General features: G+C 39.7%; 1 protein-coding gene across 2 annotated transcripts in view; it reads left to right on the top strand.

Annotated features, from left to right (window-relative positions):
* Positions 1-1293: 1293 nt before the first annotated feature.
* Positions 1294-21261, top strand: part of prex1 (phosphatidylinositol-3,4,5-trisphosphate-dependent Rac exchange factor 1) — an 84192-nt gene continuing 64224 nt past the window's right edge. For both annotated transcript variants that reach the window (XM_086159015.1, XM_086159014.1), the window contains exons 1-3: positions 1294-1642; positions 20155-20220; positions 20484-20606. In XM_086159015.1, coding sequence (XP_086015141.1) covers positions 1499-1642; positions 20155-20220; positions 20484-20606 — 333 coding nt within the window. In that variant the 5' untranslated portion in view covers positions 1294-1498. The remainder of the gene's footprint in view (positions 1643-20154; positions 20221-20483; positions 20607-21261) is intronic.

Genomic DNA, 21261 nt, shown 5'->3' with positions numbered 1-21261 from the left:
CTGTTGATTTCCTCCAGAAGCCACTTTGCTTCAATATTTCATTTTGAAAGAGGGTTGAGGCCTTCACAGTCTGGCAGGTGGTTCCTGAAACCTGAAAAAGCAGGAGGATAGAATCTGTTACTGAAGTTTTGAACTGAGTTTTAGCCCAGCTTAGCGGAAGATGTAACATGCATGGCCTTCTTTCCTGATCTAAGAGGCTAATTCGGAATTTGTTGACTCACCACCCTGCTGACCATCAGGCACCCTTTTTCTGGTGATTGATTACTTTTTTTTCTGATAAATGGAAACACCTGTGTTAATTTATGGCAGGCTGATTCAAGTGCACGAGTATGATTGCCTTTATGTACATGCATTCACACAAACTGGGACAGATACAGTTCTATCAACAGTTAAATTAATCAGAGACTTTTTACACAAATGTTGTGTTGCAAATAGAAGTCCATCCATCCATCCATCCATCATCTTCCGCTTATCCTGCACACCAGTCAATTGCAGGGCCACATATATAGACAAACAACCATTCACGCACTCAGCAAAATGAAGTCAACATGAAAATGTTACTTGATGACTAATGACCAAGACAAATCCATGTTACTTTCTAACAGAAGGAAAGTTAACAACTTGCCCAACACTCTTATGTCCGCTCCTTTGTTTGGTTGGGTGCAGTACCGCCCATATCCACCAGAGGGCGCTTTCCCATCAGAGTTCCAGCAAAGACAGCATGTTGAGGTTGTAGATGAATGATAATCGATTGCGTTAGTCATTTCTTTTTTTTTCTCCGAATATCATTTTCAGTGTTTTAAGTTCTGTATCCAAGTGTTCGAAAACAACCAACCAACTCATAAAACCAACCGTCATTATGACCTCACCTGTTTAAATACGGTCGTGTATTATGAAGATACCTGAAACTGTCTCATCACTTTTGATTCACTGCAAGCAAAAGGTAACGGGCTTCTATTGAAGCTAAGGCCTATTTGCTATGACTATAGCTCATAAATGGGTTATGATATTTCACAAATCCGATCTCCATGGTTAAGTCGTAAAGATCCGCGTTTTGTTATTGCGCGATCCAATAAACGGATCTGGATTTGAGGCGAGGGGCTTGATTTTATCATCTGATTTGTATCAGTGCGCCACGATTTACGCGCGTCTCTGTTCGTATTGAGGTTCCACCGCTTACACACGAGTGTGTATGTGTGTGTGTGTGTGAGCGCCACCGGGCTCCTCCTCTTCGTCCTCCTAGTCTCTCCAGCCCCGCTCTCAGCTGGTGCGCCCGCACAGCAGCTCCAAACGCTTGTTTTTGCGACTTCGGTCCGTTTCAGCAGCGTGCGGCGCCTCACCGTGCATCCCTGCTCTAGGGCGGGGGTGTGGGGCTCTTCGGACTTAACTTGCGGCCGCATGATGGACTGAAGCAACAAAAATTTACGCAGCCCGGATACTTGAGAAAATCTGCATATTTTCTGCAAAGAGCGACCTTTGCGAGGATTGAATAGCCGTCATGGAAGAGGAAGACGGGCATCTGGAGAACGGTATCCACGCCGTCAAGGATTCGGACCGACAGCAGCGACTCCGGCTTTGTGTTTTAAATGAAATAATCAACACCGAGAGGGATTATGTTCGGACTTTGCTTTTTCTTCAGTCGGTAAGTTTAATGTCACCTCTTCGGTGTCTCGTGTTCACGTTGGTACTTGGCGGAAGCGCACACCGGATTCCACTCACCGATTTCTACATTTAAATTCCCCTTGATTATTTAGAGGGATTTACTTATCAAAATGTACAGAGTGGCTTGTTCCACTTTGTTCGAATAGTTTTCTTGGATTCGGCACATGTCTTGACGTATATTTCTGTACACGTTTGCGTGTTTGACTCATCTATTTCGTTTCACCCTCCTGCCCCCCACGACGGTCCAGTCTTTTAATCACCAGAAATCCCTACGGGGTTTGGAATGGCGCTCTTGTTGGGTTGTTTCTCAACTTTCCTCTCCGCTGCTTTTGTGGTTGTCAATGTAACCACGCAGTGGTGAACAACTATAAATGCACACGTTGGATTTCGAATCAAACGTTTGGTGCTTCTCAGAGGACAGCAGGATTTAAGTGCAGACTCACCTTAGCCACGCTTTTGCAGCTCAGACAAGGTCAAAAACTAGTCACACTGTGGGACTTGACCGGCGACATTCACACCTCTCAATTGTGTTTGGTACTGAGGCGAAAGACAACCACAGTTTGCTCTATTCCTTCTGCAAACAAATTGATATTCATGAGAATTAGGCACCATCACACCTTTCTCTCCCCAGAGCAGACAGATAAGAAATCATTTAAGTTCAGTCACCCCCACCATCACTACCACTCATTGCATTTCAGCTGTTTATAATAGTAATTGATAAATATAGACACCTCCTGTCAATAGATTTTTGATAGGTCTCGCTTCACTGCTATTTTTTTTGCTGCCTCTTATCCTTTCCTCCTAATCCTCGGTACGTGGACACCGCAGGTGGTCTCTGCTTCCAGCTGCGATCAGTTCAGTGAGTGGTTGACTCCAAATTGGCTGTAAATTTTTTTATATTGTTATATTTTAGTGCTTGTGGTTAGGGTAATCTCCTTCCTGTGGCACCCTCCAAAACCAGGTCCAGAGATCTGGGTCAGCAACAAAACATCGGCCTCGCGTTATGAATACGGATGTCCGATTATTCAATTTCCAGCATGAAAAAGTCAAATGTTTCTCAAAGCGCAATCATGTCTACGTGTATACGAATAAAATGCCTTAGGATCTAGTGCATCTTCCTTTTTCAGCATCTGGCAAGTCTTTGTTAGACACGGTGCTAGTTTCCTCTTTCTCTTGTTTTGTCACATGCTTTGGAACTTCCTCAAAGGTCTTTGAATCATTTTGTTCTTCTTGGAGTTCATGGTAGCGAAGTGTCACGAATATACAAAACCAACTTCGTATCGGCGGCGCAGGACCTCCTTGGAGCTCAGCTGATAAAACGGATTGAAACGTTCCTATCACTTCTGAAAAAGAAGCAAATCGGGGCCGTGCAGCCGTTTGTCATCTGTTACACAAGAGTCAATCGGCGCTAACCATCTATAACAAGACAACTTTGGCAGGAGAGATACACACTTTGTTCCTTTCACCCCACCCACACTCACAAACCCAGTTCTGACATAATGATAAAGGCAGGAAAGATTTATCAGAGAAGTCTGGCTTTTCTTTCCTGTGGGCATCTGAAAGCTGCTCCCCCCCGCCCGTCATCGCCTCAATTACCGTTTCTTGATTTAAGCCATACGGTTATTCGCCCGGCTCCTGAGGGAGAGGGGGGGGCTCTGTTATCACTGCTGCGTATAGAATACAATGACCTTTACAATGCCGAATTGTGGCCAATTCAAACACGCCAAGATTTAGTCCCTATTTTCCTTGTCATGATAAACATACAAGGTTTTTGTTGGATTCGGGGCAACCTGTGGCAAGCAGCCAAAACAACTCTTTCACATGTGCAGCCTGTTAATAAACACTTGTGCTCCGGTGTCCTCCTCAGACACAAAAGCTCTCACTTAAGTTTGACACAGGATGTGTCGTGATTATTTTCTTTTATCATCTTGTCCACAGTTCTCTCTGCAGGCCAGAGAAGATGGATATTTCTGCCCTCATTAAAAGTCATCTTCACATGTGTTCACGTACCGTGTGAGCGTGACGTAAAGCAAAACGATTCTGCTATGCTCTCATGTAGCCTACAAAAGATCGTGTTTGGGATTATACCGGTAAACGTTAAAATCCTTTCAATTAATTTAATATAAAATGGATAAAAATCCATGTGAAGGGATGGCTCTTTTGCATGGGGGAAAAAAAGAATCCACTGTTATTTTTGAGATAACTTCTTTTGCAAAAACAGCAAAACAAAGGAGCCTTAAAAAGACAGATGCAATGATACATCGAAATTAGAACAATCAAAAAACAGAGCAAGCAAACAAAGTGAAAACAAACACAAAAAACAACAAAACAAACAAAAAAGTAAAACTAGAATCAAGTAGGGTTTATCTGGAAAAAGTAACAAGGAATCAGGAAGAAATCAAATTGAATTCCCCTATTACTTTTTATGATTTTGACAGTCAATTGTGCCAAGTGTCTGACTTGCAGCTTCCATATCTACTATGATCTATATTGATTTTGGAAATGAAAGCTGATGACTTACACGACATTGCGTTCTTTCTATATATCCTGGCTTTGGTCATGTAATCACACATTAAATTTTCAAAATCCACTGAATACCAATTTTGAGCGGCACTGTATAATCGACTGTTAGAGATAAATAAGGTCATTCGAACCAAAGAGGACCGAAAAATCAGTCCTTTCCTGGATAATCCGTTGTAATATCTTCTTCCGTAGTCCGGCCATTCCTGCTCCTCGTCCTTCTTTGGCAGCAGAGGCCGTGTCGCGTTCAGCTCATTGTACTGCTGATAAAGGAATTCTTGGTGTCCAAGACTTATGGGTCGAGTAAAGATAAAGTGATTGGGAGAGGGGGTTGGGTGGATACTTTGTCACCCACTCTGAATTGGTGAAAAGCAATGATAGGGAATAAGAAGTGCCGTATGTGTGTTCCGGAGACGTCTTCGCTTAGTTCAATGTGGAAGCTCCTAAGAATGTGTGCAATGTTTACGTATCAGCGGTGGGTTAGATGGAGACGGGGATTCGGATAGTGTGGCGGTCAAACACAGAGGGGCGTTTTTTCTACAGGAATTGAATTGCACCTATGACCAAAGCACACTGTGACGTGAGCACTTCCATTACATGGAGTTTCTGTAGTTGATGCTGAACACAAGTAAAGACAATCGGCCAATCAGACTGATGTAATTGGATGATGTTTGTGTTGTTTAAACATTTGTTTTACATTTTTATAAAAAAAAAAAAGAGATAAATAAATAAATAAAAACAACAAAAAAAACAAGTTATTTGTCATATCTGGTAGTAATTTACTGATTAATTGATATTTAGAGGGAATGATAATGTTTCGGAAAATGTTTGATTTTGATTAATTGGATAAAATGTAAGCCTCATTTAAAGAGTGCCGAGTTTTGGTTAACCTGTAACAACCAGCTGCGCTGGATGTAAAGTTTATGGGAGATAATATTTCATTCCAGCCAGTCCAATGTTGTCTTTTAAACCAACACAATATCTGCATCAGAAGATGTTGGTGGTAGCTTGCATGGGGATCAATTGTTGGACATCTGAAGTTTTTGATTTATCAGTGACATAATCTAAAGATAATGCAACTGAAAAGCAGCACAAGATCATCCGCAGTACCGACAGTAAATCAAATAGTCGGCATTAGACTTCCCGATGTGAAACTTCAGCCATAAATCAAGATCTCGGCAGTCTGCAGACTGCCAGGAATGTATATACAACAAACCGATCATATAATTTTGTGTAAAATATTGATTTGGAAAGTTTCCGGATTCCACAAACATGTACACCAATGCTGATATATTTGGAAAGGCTGATGTTTCAGGCTGGGTTCACGTGTCAGGTTTAGATTCATGTTAATCGTAACAGTTAAGAGCTACGTTTCTCATTGTTATGCAACTTGCGTTTCATCCTCCTGGGACCTGATGTTTTCTCCCCGAGGTCTTTCCGTTGTAGATACAGAAGCTAATTGAATGGCAGCAGTCATTATCACAGATTTATTTTGAACTTTCCTTTGTGCTCCTCTGAAACCTCCTGAATCTTCTTTTAATTTCACTGACTCACAAAAGAGATTTTTATCAGCCTCTGGCATCTCAGTCATTCTGTATTTTGTTCATTCCCTGGCAATTTCCAGTGCCTGGAGTTCATGCAATGTGTCAGAGGCAAGCATGGTGGGAAGAGAAGCGGGTTGAAAGTGTGATAAGATGTTTTTTTTTAAATTCTTTATTAATCCCTCGTGCGGAGATTCGTTCTCTGCATTTAACCCATCATCGATGAACCATGAGCAGTTGGCAGCCTGGCACACAGGTTCATCTTCTCTGCATATTAGTTCTGGTTTAGCCATAGAACAATGGTGATAAACTTCATATTCAGCTGTGAATCGCAGTTAACAACTGCTCGTCAAGCTTGAGACATTGTCTGTCGTTTGTGGCTCGGCTGATTCATTCATTGTGCCATAGCTTAGCCAGAATTTACTTCAGAGCAGCGCTTTGTTTATTTAATCCCGGCCACTCGATTTTCCTTGCCACCATCCACCAAAATGTAGGCTTTCTGTGACAGAAATACAGTCAGTGTTGTCATAAGCGGTCTATGTGAGGGATTTTCCTTTAAGAACATACAAATTGGGTGTGTGCTGTTTTTTTTCCCCCTTAGTTTTGGACTACATTGACCCAATAATGCTTGTATAGTAAAGAGAACAATGGAATAACACGGTTAAGTAGTTCACTCTTGACTTCTTTATTTGTGAGAAGTGAGAATGGGGACCAGAAAAGTGGTATCCGAGTCGGATAATACGAACGCTCTGGAAATCCTGCCTTTTGTGTCTCTTCCTGTGGGGCAAACACAAGTGACATTACACTTTTCAACATGGTCTTCGTTTGGGCAGAGCGATGCATCTGTATGGATCAAATACTTCTTAATGCGGAGGGTGTAGGTTTTAAAATTGATAGATTAAAAAAAAAATTGCGCACAGATCATTTCAAATGACCTCAAAATAAGTTGTAGATGAGTTTATGTGGAAAAAATAGATTTTGGGAAAACAAACAGTTTGGTTCTGTGCAGTTTTCTTTTTTTAAACCAGTTTCAAATGATACATTTAAAAAGTCAGATATGCTGTGCGTTTTCGTGTTTGAAATGGTTGAGAATGGGGTGCCTTAAACTTTTAAATACCCTTTCAGACACAAAAATATTTTGTTTGTGATATTAGTTTTTCTTCCATTTCACCAGAGCTTTACATCTGGTATGAAACCCTCCCTCCCACAAACACACGATATATAACACTTTTTTTTTTTCACCCACCAATCGTCTCTTATTTTGATTTTTCTATATGTTTGCTTGCAGTTATGGTTAACCGAAAGACACACCAAAGTATTGTTTGAACACCCTGGAAGAAAATATTGACCTTCATCTCAAACGACAGCATTTGTCTGCCTCTTTTTTTTTCTTTTGTTTCTCACTTTCTGTTATCCCTGCTCCATCCCTTCAGCCCTCCCTACTCTGTGGGAAAGACCAGCGTCGGGTTTCTCTGGGCTTTCTCTGGGGGGTATAAATAGCATCAGATTGGTGCTCTTGGTTCAGTGTCTACGCTGGTGGTTTCAGCTTAGTTGAGTTCATCCAAGCTCTCACATCAAGTAAAAACACAGGTGAAGAAGCTAAACAGCCTGGTTTAACGGCAGGTAAAAGTTACTATGACAGAAGACTAGGGCATTCTGAGGGTTTTATTAGAAAAACTGGGCTGTAAACTGTGTTTTAAGACTTGAGAAACATGACTTTTAGTCTCCTTTTATGTAACCCTAATATTAGCAAATATCTAATTTATTAGAGGGAAAGTCAACAAGGCAATATATATGGATCGAGAACATCACATAACAGTGAAGTTTTTTTCCACTTGAAGTTCTAAAAATAAACAGTAACATCATTTTTAGTAAATTTACTAATCACTCATTTCACTTATTTATTGATTCATTTTTTCATATGTTATTCACTTTTCCCACCTCAATTATTACATTTTCCTCAGATAATACTATTGAATTTCTATTTATTAATTATTTTGTCTTAAACTGGTTCTATGACAAATCTGAACAAAAGCAATTCTGAACATTGTCATTGATATATATTTTTTTCCCCACATCAACTGTTCATCCTTTTACGAAAAGACAGATAATCGGGTATTTGAATGAAAAAGAAGGGACAAAATACTATTTTGTTCAAAATATACTATTTAACGGTCATGCAGTAATCATTCATACTGGATGTAATATTCCCCTCCTACAAGCGTGGACTCCCTTCATTTCAAAGCTTCTTTTCGAGTTTTTCAAGTGAACAGATGTTTTCACATGACTTATGCAGGTCAACACATAAAACACTGTCAGTATTTCAGTGCAGACACTCGAAGTTGCTGTTCAAAGTTACCGCAGGCCCACCTCTTCTCATTGTGCTCTGGACATTAGGTACCTATCCATACAGCTTGTGGCAGACAGAGCAAGCCATCGCAGTGTAGCTGGCGCCATAACAAGGTGGAAAATACCATTTTCCAATAAAATCTTGGTGTATTTTTAGTCATGTGGTTGATAAGCCATTTCTTTCAGGCCCTAGACTGCAGCAGGAATTTTAGGAATTAGAGTTAACAAGTCTTAACCACTGAAACACCCAGAGGCATGATGTCAACCCCCCCAGCACCCCTCCTTCCTTCATAAGAGATATTTGCGGGATGTACAGCTGTGAATTAGTAAAGGAGAAAAGTTCATGGTGGTTATGTCAGTATTTCAAATATGTAAGCTGAATTTTTGTTTGTTTAGTGAAGGTATTTCATGTGTTCGACGTTGAGTGTGTTTAATCTTTAAAAGTTAGCTTAGTGTCTGCTGGAGGAAATAAACCAGATGTCAGCATTATGCATATCAAGTTGCTGATTTCCCTGCTTCAGATATCAGGCCATGCCTCTTTGCAAACAAGAGGGACTTTCACTTTTGATTTAAATGACTGACAAAAGATCATCCACACGTGTGGGAAGCTCTGTGAGGGGCTTTACGACCAGCTGTTAGTTGATAAGAGTGAATGACATGGCATGAGTCGTAAAAGTGCGGCAACATGAGATTCTGACCTGGGCAAGAATCGGGTTAAGTCAGAATGGAAGCTACGCAAAGAAAGCATGCAACAAAAGTTTGATCTCATTGCATCTTTGGTTTTGAGGGATTATCTCTGTTCCCCTGGAGACCTTTTGCAGTTTACGAACGAAGGCAGCAGCCTTTAAATGTTTGTTGGGTTTTTAAAATGCAACCAGATGTGTGGCTTACGTCTGGGGTGAAAGGTTATTTGACCAACAGATAAATCATTGGACTATCATTGAGCAACTTTTATTCAATCTCAGACCTGGTTTAGATTACGGGTCTGTTAAATTGTTTCCCAATCAGAGTGGGTCGGAGATGCCTGGCCTGCGTGTGGTCTTGCCAGGAAACCATTCACATGACACGATGGGAGAAAGACGGAGTGTCATACATACACTTTACACACTCTGCAACACAGTACTAAACAGGTTCTCTTTTTATTTTGGTTCCATTCCACAGTAGTAGTTTTAGATATGCCTTTTACTTGAATGGTGCTGCATAATTAATTTTATTGAACCAACTTGTTTGGCCTACCAGTGTGCTCGTACGAGCACACTGGAAGATAAATTAACATCTGTTTCATAATAAGTTCAGTCATTCTTTTTTTTATTTATTTATTTTTTTTTAGTGTTGACTTCTAAAGCAGTGTTTTTGATGTAGGAGTCAGGATCCTCATGGTGTTTGCAAGGAATCATCCCTTATGTAACTTATTTTTTCTATTTCTTGTGAGTATCAATGCATTTTATTTCGATTATTCCTTTTTTTGTTTTGTCTTTTTTCCTCCCCAAGTCTTCGTAAAGTCACTTGAATATCTTGAAAATCATAATGAGTACATTTCCATCACATTTCCAACACCTTGTCTTATATGTATGAGAGTTTTCTGAAATTCAGCAAAAGGACAAGAATTCATCTTCACCTTACTTTATGTTCATTTCCTTTTTATCTCATACTAATATCCCAACTTGATCGAAGAATATTTCTAGCATGACTTTAAGGTAAGGCTTCTTTTATTTCCAAGGACCTTAGGGTGCTTTTTATTTTCAGGGAGCCTCTTGTTTTTGTTGTGTTTGTTGTTTTCGACCTCCATAGCTGTCGCACTTGAATTTATTATGCGTTTTTTTTACCGTTGGATCAAGGCTAAAATATCATCCTCATATCTCATCATGTTGGCTTTTCAACTTTTTTTTTTTCTTTTAATGATCATAAGTAACAGTCATATGTGTCTCTGGAAAATTTGATGTGGAAATATAAGAACGAAAATAAACCTAAACTCTTGGTCATGACTGAAGAGAAGGTAAACAACTTAACTAATCAGAGAGGTCTTTGCAATGTTATTTAACCCCATGAATTTAAGAGGCTGTTGGCCACATACAGAGAAGTGTTCATGATAGCTGCAAACAAATTGTGGGGCCTGGAAGCTGAAGGGCTTTTCTTTTGGCATTTGTTCACTACGATGACATTTTGCCAACTAATATGACGGTATTAGAGCCTTGAGTCATACATGCTTGAGATGTTAATGTGATGGTTTTGTTCACACATGTTGACAGAAAAGCTTCACAGAATGATGGCAGATTTTGACAGGACCAATCACTATAGCCAGGTCTTCAGGGCGTTTTTCTTCCAACTGCGATTTATGCAACCCTAAATAAGGATATGAGAGTGGAAGTCTGGAGTTCCTGGTTGGATGGGCATTTAACCAAGACTTTCAATTTTTCTGTGATTTGGTTTCAAGACGGAAACTTGAACTTCAAGAATTAACGTCAGCTCTGCATTATTTGTGTCATACTTGACAAAAAAGCACAGTGTATTTTTTTGGCATAGTAAGGAGTTATTTGCAGTCATATTTAGAATTAAACAATATTTTGAAACAGGAGAGGTGTCCCACTTTTGCCATTTATTAATTCATTAAATTGTGTTCTCTATCAATGTAATCAATTGGCTGACGTGTACATTGAGTCACATCATTTGGACCAGAGTCAGATAATTCCAAATTTATGACATGTGATTTGACAAAATCCTAGACCTGAAACTAAATGCATCTCAAATGGCATTGGATTTTCACATTGATGACTCCTGACTGTAGTTGATTTTAATTCAATAATTTGAGATACTGGCTGGGAAGCACATTTGTAAAAAAGAAAAAAAAAAAAAAGTTTATTTCTATGATGATATATGTAATGGACAAATCAGTTCAGGTACCTGAAATCTGCAATTCCAGACTAATCAATCTTGACTCGGGACTCCGAAGTAAAGTATGTACTTGGAAAACTGACTTCTTGTTGTTCCGCTTACCGGTACTCTGTTGTGACCGTTTGTTTTAGTGTCATTGCAGCGCTCACTTCAATCCGTACACCATTCATGGGTTAAAGGTCAGCGCTGTTGAACAACTCGGCAAACTGTTAGTGCATCTATTGACATCAGGGTTGGAAAATGTGTTTTTAAGAAAACATTGGAGTATCTGCTCTACCGTCATGTTGTTTGCTACTGCTGGATGATAAGGCACTGGAGGAAATGCAAATTGAGTTTGGCTGGAATTATCCCCAGTGTTACTTGTTTTTCTGGTGTACATTTGGTGTTTTTCTGCTGGAGGCCACGCCGGGCCCTGATGGCTCACTCCACACCACATTCACCTCACTTGGATTGAGTCTGCGATCCCCACGTCTCTCAGCGCTGACAAACACGTGTCCAACTGTCCAGATGGTCTCTGCAATCTGCTACATGATGTTATCTTCAGATCACCACATGTCACCCATTAACAGCAAAGCCACTGTGAAAAAGATAAATCTGCGCTTGGTGTCAGCAATGATTGAGCGAATGAAATGATGATTTAGCCAAAATGAAAACTTCATGTCCACTTTATCTCGGGTTTTTGGGGTTCACGTCATCTGATATACAGGTTTAAAGCAAAGACTTATTACCCTCCCACTGTTTTTCAAGGTTTGGTTTTGGAAGGGAAGTATGTGCGAACAAGTGTTTGCTTCTTTTAGCTTTGCTGGTATAAATTATAAATATGTGAGAGAAGTATGTATTGTAGCTTCAAGTCAGGCGTGCCCTACCAGTATGAAAAATGCTATACCATAAAGATATTTTTAAAACATGTATTTGCAGACACTGTGAAATTCTGGGCATTTAGCATGATAATATGGTGAAAATGCCCCGTCTTCGACTTCACAAGACATACTTTGAAATGTTCCAAGAGTGTTACTTTTGTAAAACCTTTGAAAGCCCTTGTCAGATTTTAACTTCCTGAGAAATGAAGACAGAAAGTATGAATTTCTATTTTTGAGTAATTTTGTTCATCATACAGTATATTAACTACATGATATTAATTAGAGTTTGAATGGAGCCTGCATGGAGTGGGTGATCTAAAATGATTATTGAATACTATCTGTAATATCATGGATTTTTAAAATTATTAGTACATGTAAATGAGGTAATTCTAAACACAATCACCAAGAAATGACTTAATAATGAGAAATAAATGATGAGGAATTGAGTGAGAAATCATGTCAGGATTAGCAAGAAAGTCCCTGGAAAAAGCAACAAATGATTTTATTTGTTTTTTCTTTCTAATTTTTGGAAATTGTGTTTAAAAGGTCAGATTGAGATGCTTCCTTGGTTCAAGTTGCCCAGCCCTAGTTGGCAGCTAGTAGGCAGCTTCAAACAGGAAGCTTCTGGTCCAGCTCAGACTGTCTCATCCCCCTGTAGTTTGGTTTCCGCTGATGCGAGCTACTGAAACAGCCATGAAGTTTAAAGTGCTTCAAAGCGGAAGTGAGTAAGAAAGACAGAGAAATCTGGACAGGACTCAAAGAAGACTTTGTTTTTTGGCGACTGGCTCAGCTAAAAAGAGTTTCTCTTGGAAGACAGTGAGAGATTGGTTGGGGGGCTAAGGGGGGAGCCAGGGAGTTTTTTGGAGGGTTGGGTAAAGATGTAAATTACGGTTGCAGTGAGAAAGCAGTCCAAGGTTTGCTGGGGTCTCTCATTGTGGCACTCCACGGGCCATTCACTGGTTCTGCTGCACCAGGACCACAAAGAGGGGATTTCTTCATTTATTTATTCAATTTCATGCCATGTCGACACCAGTACGGCCCCTGCTACCTCTCCAAAACTGTCCTGTCCCTCTTTGTGGCTGGCCACCTCAAAAGAGTGCCTAAATGGGAGTATTGTTTTAGGCTTGTTGTGTTTTTGTCTTGGGTGAAGAGGGGTAGTGAGTTTAAAGCTGGTGACCTGAGAACTCGCATTGAAAAGTTCTCAATCTGTGGATCTGTCATCATGTTCGAGAACTTTTCAGGATGTGTGGGAACCAAAGGAAATTTAAAAAGGGGGTCTCACGGCTGGCTGGAAAAATAAAACTCGAAGAGTGCTAGAGCTTTTCTTGATTTGCAAGGTCTCTGGAGAAATATCTGAACCGGTCGAGTTGGCACAGCGTTATTGCAGAATGCTGAGGAAGCCTATTCCCTAGTGATACAAGCTTACGTTTTAGTAGGGATAGAAATCTCCTGACGAATGGCCTGTAGTATGATATTTGGAAAAGTATGAGTGAGATTTAGATGGCGGGAACATGATTGGTCCATTCCATACCAGACTAGTGCAGGTTTGAAGCTGCTTTAACAACTTCCCAGACACAGGTTAATAGAAGTTTTACCCATCCTGTTGTTTTTGATTTCCAAGAATTTCCATGTACAATTTCGCTGCTTCATTTGGTGATTGACAGTGACCCATGCCATGTTGCTTTTATGCCTCCATAGGCTACTAATCCAATAGGTCAATAGGTTAGTGATTTCGTTCATATGCTGGTTTGTTTGTTTGTTTGTTTGTTTGTTGTGTGTGTGTGTGTGTGTGTGTGTGTGTGTGTGTGTGTGTGTGTGTGTGTGTGTGTGTGTGTGTGTGTGTGTGTGTGTGTGTGTGTGTGTCAGTGAGAGTGAGAGAGAGTGAGAGACTCACAGTCATGTGGCAGCTGATTCCAGTTTGACAATAATGACATTTCCTCATCTCTTGTTATTTCCCTGTAGAATTCTAACTTTGTAAGTACGCCTGTGATGCCTCTCCTGTGCTAATTTCCTGAATTTTAGGAAACAACCCATGCACAACTATATTTGCCAATTAATATGGAACTACGATAACATTGGAATTAACTTCCAAATCATTGTCAAGTATTGTTTTGCAAATTTTCACACATTTTTTTTTTCTTCCGGGTATTTTCTTGATACTTAGTTGGTACTTAGCCAAATTAATTTTGTAGAAATAGATTCACGTGTACTGGAAATACACTGTATTGGCCAGACCTAAAGCTGGCTTAGCAGAAGGTTATGGAGCAGACAGGCGGACAGCTAGACTCTTATTCACTGTCCAGTGAAGCGAAGACTGGCACATGGTCCATCTGTATGTTGACACCTTACTGTCTGGCTCCTCCTTTCACTCAACAATTAGCAAACCCCGAACCCATATTTATGACCCTTTGGCTGCTTGATCAAATGAATTGATGCTACTGGTGATGAGTGCTGATTATTGTGTCTGTTAGAAGTGATTTAAACGGTACTGGATGTTCATAGGCATCAGATTTCTTTCATCCCCTTGGAAACACACTAATGAAAGTCTTGCTGCACTGATCTTTTTGTTGTCTTATGATGTGAATTAAGCCAATATTCTTTCCAATCACTTATTTGGACTCCGCCAATTATGAAAACAAGATGATCCACATCAAATGATTATCTTGCAGCCCTCTTTTGGCTAAAAGTCTTTATAGCACTTCTTTTTCAACCCTGCTTAAATGCAAACGGTCGTATGAAATTGAAATGCATTATAAAATGTGTCTTTAAATTCATTTTAGCCACTTTACTATTTTTTCACAATTTAGTTTGGTAAAAATCCAAGGAAATTGTCTTTTAGGGAGCCTTAAGTGTAAATGATTATGTCATCATGCGTATGATCGGAAGGTTTTTTTATTTTCCACAATGGTACAGCATCGCACCTGGGTTTTTACAAATTAATTTGTCTTTTTTTTTTTTTTTTTTTATCAAAAGGAACTGGGAAAAAAAGGGACCCTCAGGGTGTCAAATTCCAGGTTTTTGTTTAACAGTGATGAGTTATTCAGGCCACACTACTGCAAGAAAAGGTTTTACTCATTGATCGAATAAGTAAGTAATTAAACTTTAATTGATTGGAATTGACCCTCTTGTGTGTATGCTCATAGTTTCAGCTAAGTTTTTTATTTTTTTCCTCTTTTTGTACATTCTATTTCAAGCTCAAGTGCATTAGTGGTCAGTAAGATGTCTTTCCTTTTCATGAAAACTAATCCTCCCGTCCAGAAACGACACCTGCTTTCACGCTGCGACACACATTTCAATTATGCACACTGTATATTCTTTCAAAGCTGTCCTGAAACCCTATTTACCTGCTTATGAGAAGGAGATCCTGTCAACAATCTTTATATCTCTAAGCTTTTCTTGTCAAAATCTTCAATTTCCTTTGGGATAAATAAAGTTGTTCTTATTCTTATCTTGGCAACTGAACTTGAATTTCTTCACTTGAAGACATTTCACCCCTCATCCAAGAGGCTTCTTCAGTTCTGAATGAACTGTCTTCAAGTGAAGAAATTCAAGTCCAGTTGCCAAGACAAGAAGATTTTGACAAAATTTCACCATGACCCGGATGACTGAGAACCTCCACAGACATTTCTTAGCTTTTGTTCTGTGTGGGGTTGCTCTGTTTTCACTTCCTGTTAACATGCTCCACACAAGCACAGTAAAAGAGGTATTTGCCCATACTGAAGTAGCAGTTAGTAGTTTTTTTTTGTTTTTTTTTTTAACTTTTGGTTAGTCTCCTCTTGCACAGTTGCAGTAAAACAGCACTGACGCATGTTTTTGCAGCTTTCATGTACCCCTATGTGTTCAGATTCTAGTTGTTTGTGTAACTCTTCTACCAGTTAATCCTACTTGAGTCATGTTGGGATTCCTCAGCCATGTCTGCGGAGTACAGAGTACACAAACAAGCATGACAAAACTGAATCTAATGTTCTACTGTTGTTTTTTTGTTGTTGATATAAACATCCTTTTTTCCGCTTTATGATGTAAAGGCAGCTGATGTTGTGGTTTTTACAGAGCAGCAAAACCGCAGTGTAAAAGCACTTAACCCATAGGTTGTTCGCTGGGTTACGATATGAACCACACAGCTTGCACTCTGCCTCTTGGAGCCGATGGTTAGAATCTCTTGCTCTTCAGTGTGCCTGCTTATTATATCACGCTTTTAGATGTTACAAAAATATCCAGGAATAGAAAAAAAAAAAAAAAAAATTCAAAACCGTTTCAAACTGTTTCATGCACAGCTCCAGATCCTATATCAAGAAATAGGTATCTCCCTTAGCATGTTATAAACAACAGCTCAAAAAAAAACCAAAAAACTCAAATAATCCACATATAACACATAATCTGCATCAACCATATCTGTTTTTGTATTTTTAAGTAACCATCACCTCATTATCACCATGTGGCTAGATAGCATTATCTGTCCTGTGCATCACCTGAGCCCTTACCAAATAGCGTATAAGAATCATTAAACTTTGCCAAAAACAAGATTAATATCCCATTTGACCAATAATTCTTAACATATAGATTTTTGGAATTCTTGTTTTAAGGAGAAAATATATGAACTTATGTGAACTAATGTAGACTGTTTAGGGTAACCTAGACTGAATGTGTGCTTTTCACAAAGACTTACTATGATTTATATTACTGAGCACCATAATTTGCCTTTAGCCATCTTTCTTCTCCGTAACAGCCATCAGATTAGGGGCCAACAACTTTACTCGGCTAGATTTTATTTATTTTTTTAACAGTAGGTTAAAGTAAACTAGATTATCTGCCCAAAATCTTAAAATCATGAAATGTTCTTTTGTCATCTTTCATCCTATGAAATCTTATCCCTCGGTGCCTGATCTTCCATTAAACATGATTATACACCATGGAGTCACTAATGATGATCTGCTGATGTCAGAAAAGAGGCAGAAAGGTCACCTTAGATGGAGATATGAAACTAAACAAGGGTCGTCAGCCTCATCCTGCTGCTTCTCTGCATGTTGATTAAGAAGTAATGAGCTCAACAACTGTGTCCTGAGGGTAGAGTAGAGTTACAGTGTTAGTCAGGACTACTGTGTGTTTGCTTTTCATGATTGATTCTTTCCCAACAACAACTAGCTAAGCTTTAAATACTATCTATTTGAATATTCATTTCATCTATATGTTGGCGTATTTTTTCTTTCTTTGCAAATGATGCATTACTTCATTTGGGGCCCAATTAAATATTTTGTTGTAAACTTTGAAATTTTCATGTTTTGTTCTTCAACTGATATCTTGGAATGGCAATTCTTTGGGTGTTGGCAACCAGTCAGACTGTCATTTTTGGAAGTTAAATGTTCGCTTTGCCCGGTTATTCTGTTAAAACTTGCAACAAGCAGATAGATATAACAATCAATCCAGACTGAAGTTTGCCCTATTATATTGCTTGTTTGTTTCAACCACAGTGAATAGTTTTTCATTGGTTGTCAGCATCACTCCAATCATGCACATAATATCATCTTTTTGGATTGTTGTTGATTCTTGTCATGCTCTGAAAATACACTCCGTACTGTCAATCCTGAGTTTGAGTAAACTCAGGCATGCGTGATGCTCATACCCATGTGTCTGTTTGCTTTGCCTTCACTGAAGCAAGTGTCTCATTCATGACAGTAGTGAAAGAAAACTTCCAATTTACTTTTCAAATAAAACTGTGTTTTGTGATGGAACAATGAAGACAGCCAATACAACCCAGGGTGAAAATGGCCATGTTGGGGTGAGACCTGGACTGAAAGGATCTCTTTGTTGCTCCGTCCCTCCATCCTCCCTGCCACTTCCCCTGTCACCACATCTGTGCAGCACATTTTCTCTTAGGGGTGAATCTTGGTTAGATGGAAGAAGGTCAATTAACAAAACACTTATGTATTGACATTTAAGTTTTACCTCGCTATGTATCGTGCCCTCATCACTACAACAATTGTATTTTTCCCACCTTTTGCATGTGTTGCTCTCTCCGGTACCCTACAAAGCCCCCACTGCTACCCTTGTCTGAAAGCCTATCTCTTCATGTCCTCTCTGCCAGGAAGCAATCTCTCACATGAGTGACTCTTCCACTGTGGACACGGGACAAAATGCCATATGGGAGATTTAATTAGTGTATGCTGCAAGCAAAATCAGCTCCCTCCCAAAACCATTCAAGAACACAACAACTACTACTTTCCTTTAATACTGGTCTTAATTAGCGAGGTTACAGCCTACTGCTATGGACCTTTGCTTTCTATTTTTGTGAACTTACGCAAAAGCTAGCAAGGACTGAGGAAAACCCAAGACAATCCTCCCAAAGTGTTTGGTCTCATGGGAAATTATATGATTGCCGTCTGACTGCCTGCTTGGATGTGTTCTATCTTTGGAATAAATGTGCGATTACATGTGTCGGTCCTTCATTATAGGCAAGTGGGACACAGTTGCAATACATGAAGTGGACTGATTTGTGTGACCGTATCAGGCATCTGATGCTTTTCTAATGGATACGCAAAAACATGTTTTCTTTCATGACCATCACATTTTATTAAGATAAGAGTCTTATTAATGTAGTATCACAGGACAGCTGCCAAGAATCAAGACAAGCTTAGAGGGACTTTGTCATCATCTTTCGAAGTAGTCGTATTGATGAGTGCATAACATAATCACAAGAACCTCCAAAAATGATAATGTTATAGATATTACTGATTTATGGGAATGTTATTTTCTCTGTAGAAGAGTTTTTTTTTTTGTTAATTTTCCCTCAAAATGTGCCAGAATTTGAATTGTAAGATAATTTCTATTCTTGTTTATTTGCTGTGGATGTTGAACAACTTGTGTTTGTGGAGAGAAAAGTCCAAAAATATTAGATCAAATATGTGTACATTTTATGAGTTGGAATGCAGACTGCCAGATAAGGGAGTCTATCGGAACAGTTTTTTCTTGTAATTTGTGGGATTCATATCTCCTCTCCTTTATCCCTTTCTTTCCAAGCCAGTGCGGCATCAGGGGATGATGTAGAAAGTCAGAGGGAGGCAGGTTAAGTCTGTCAGAGACGAGTCAATAGAAAAAAATGGGGAACAGAGAATAGAAGAACTGCCGATTCATTTCCCTTCTTTTTATCATCCTCTTTTTTTTTTTTTTTTTTTTAAGTCACAATCCTGATTGGCAGATGTGTGTGCGTGCATGCACGTGCATTTGCACACACACACACACACACACACATACACAATATGGTGAAACATACAACCAAAGCCCAAATTGGTTGGCTTCAGTGAAGTGGTATGTGTCATCATGTAGATGCTCTAACAATGAGGCAGTTAATTTCTCTAGTGTCTTACAGCTGAATGCTCAGGTGCATTCGCTCCCACCACAAAAGATAAACACTGTGAGCTTCAAGTGCCAGAGGACAGTGCGGGAAACAAGCTTGCCACATCATGAAATGTTTAGTTTGTAAGGGACCCAATGTTCCCCCCTCAATGCCTGTCACTGTGACAAGCATATGACCCTCACATCAATTTTTGTGTGCATGTCAATCATGTGTATGTTTCCTTGATACACAGTGAGCATGCACATGCATGTTGAATAATCAGCAGAGGGGACCTGGACTTCCACTTTTTCTGGTTGAGATGATTCAGGGTTTCCAAATTTCTTATTCACAGCTTTCAGTCATGTGACAATCCCTGGGCCGTTCAGGGCAAAAACATGGCTCAGCATTGTTGAGCTGCAAAATGCAAATACCCTCACACACAAATTCAAATTCTAAAACCACAAATATAAAGACTTAATGGGTGATGTTTCTGCAAATACACCATTTCAGCAGTGGCATTATATTGTGAGAGCCTCTCCCCCCTAAAAAGACCAGCAGGAACAATTTTGCTACAGTGAAATTTGCCCAAATTGTCTGAAATTATTCTTTTATAAATGAAGTGCCTCAAGAGGTACATGGTTCTCAAAATTGTTCCCTGAATACACTGGTTTTGATGTAATGCTGTCATACTCCAGGGCTACAGCCAATCAATCTCAGGTTGATTGTGCAGTGTTTCCTTTTCTTCGCCATCTCCCACAAAATTAGGGTACCCTCTTCAATTTTAAGCTCTCTGTCCTTTTTGCAAACCAGTGTTCTGTACTGCAAACATCATTTATAGCCCTGCAGGGCTGGCAATCCCAGTAGGACACATTACAAACATATTGTTTAATAGAATTCCGGCTGTATGTTTAATTCCTGCTGAGCTTTTTTGATTCACACCACATTGTCATCATGATAAAATGCATATCTAAGTGTTGTGTTTTTTTTTTTGCCTTCCCAGGCATTTTTGCACAGAATCCAGCAAACTGCAGAAGACCAACAGTGTCTCTCACCAGAACATGTCAAGGTATTTCTTGAATTTGACTCCATTTCCAGAATGAAACTTTGATAAATACATCAAACAGCAATCATGATAAACAGTAAAATATCCTTCAAATATCAATATTGTTACCTTGTCAAACTGAACTGCATTTTTGTTTCCCTGGACCCCATCTATTCCCATCTGCTGGTATTTCCTTGCTCTTTCCTTGTCTTCCTTCCACCCTCCCTCCTTCTTTATCGTTTCCTTCCTCTGTAACCCTTCCTTTTACATCATCTCTCTTTTTATAGATTCTGTTTTCAAACATTGAGGACATCCTGGAGTTGCACAAAGAGGTGTTATCAGCAGTAGAATCCATTCTGCAGCCTGAACCCCAGCCTCACCATGAACTGGGACACGTGTTTCTCCAGTTTGTAAGTACGACAGGCACAAAAACACAAAGCGTCTAATCTAGCACATACAACAGCATATGACCGCGCTTCATGGGAGAGAACCAATTACAAAATCATCAAATAAGGAGAAAACCCCGACTGTAGGCAAGCATGCAAAACCTGTGAAAAATACCCCTTCCCTTCGACACACACTCGCAAGCACGCACTCACACACAGCATCTACAACACCGTGTACCTCCACCCCCTGGCCTTTCTTCCTTTTCCAAAAAGGCCTGCATCCTGTCAGGCAAAACATCTCTCGCCTCCGAGCATCTCGCCCCTCAGTCTGTGTAAGTCACTGTCTCTGTCATCTCTTTGTTTTGCCCCTCTATACTTCCATCCTCCTCTGCAGCCCACCAACACCACCACCACCCATCCACTCCCCTCTGTTTGAACTCGACTGGCCTCATGGAACAAACAAAGAGGGGTCTGTGTCCGGGGAGGAAGCAATGGTTTGTCACTGTGCGAGGGGGACAATGCTTCTGCTGGTTATACTCAATCTCTTTCTCACTCTCTCCTTCTCTCTGTGTGTCCCTGTCTTTTTCGCACTTCGATAAATGACATTAAATGCATTTTCCCCTAATGCCCCAAACACCTTAGCTAGGAATAATAACTGGTCTGGTCCATCATGCTGCAG

The sequence above is a fragment of the Fistularia commersonii genome, chromosome 14 (genome assembly GCF_037954325.1).
Source record: "Fistularia commersonii isolate RoL2024-O1a breed Wild chromosome 14, RoL_Fcom_v1.0, whole genome shotgun sequence".
NCBI classification, from domain to species: Eukaryota; Metazoa; Chordata; class Actinopteri; order Syngnathiformes; family Fistulariidae; genus Fistularia; species Fistularia commersonii.
This window is presented reverse-complemented; position numbering and strand designations above follow the sequence as displayed.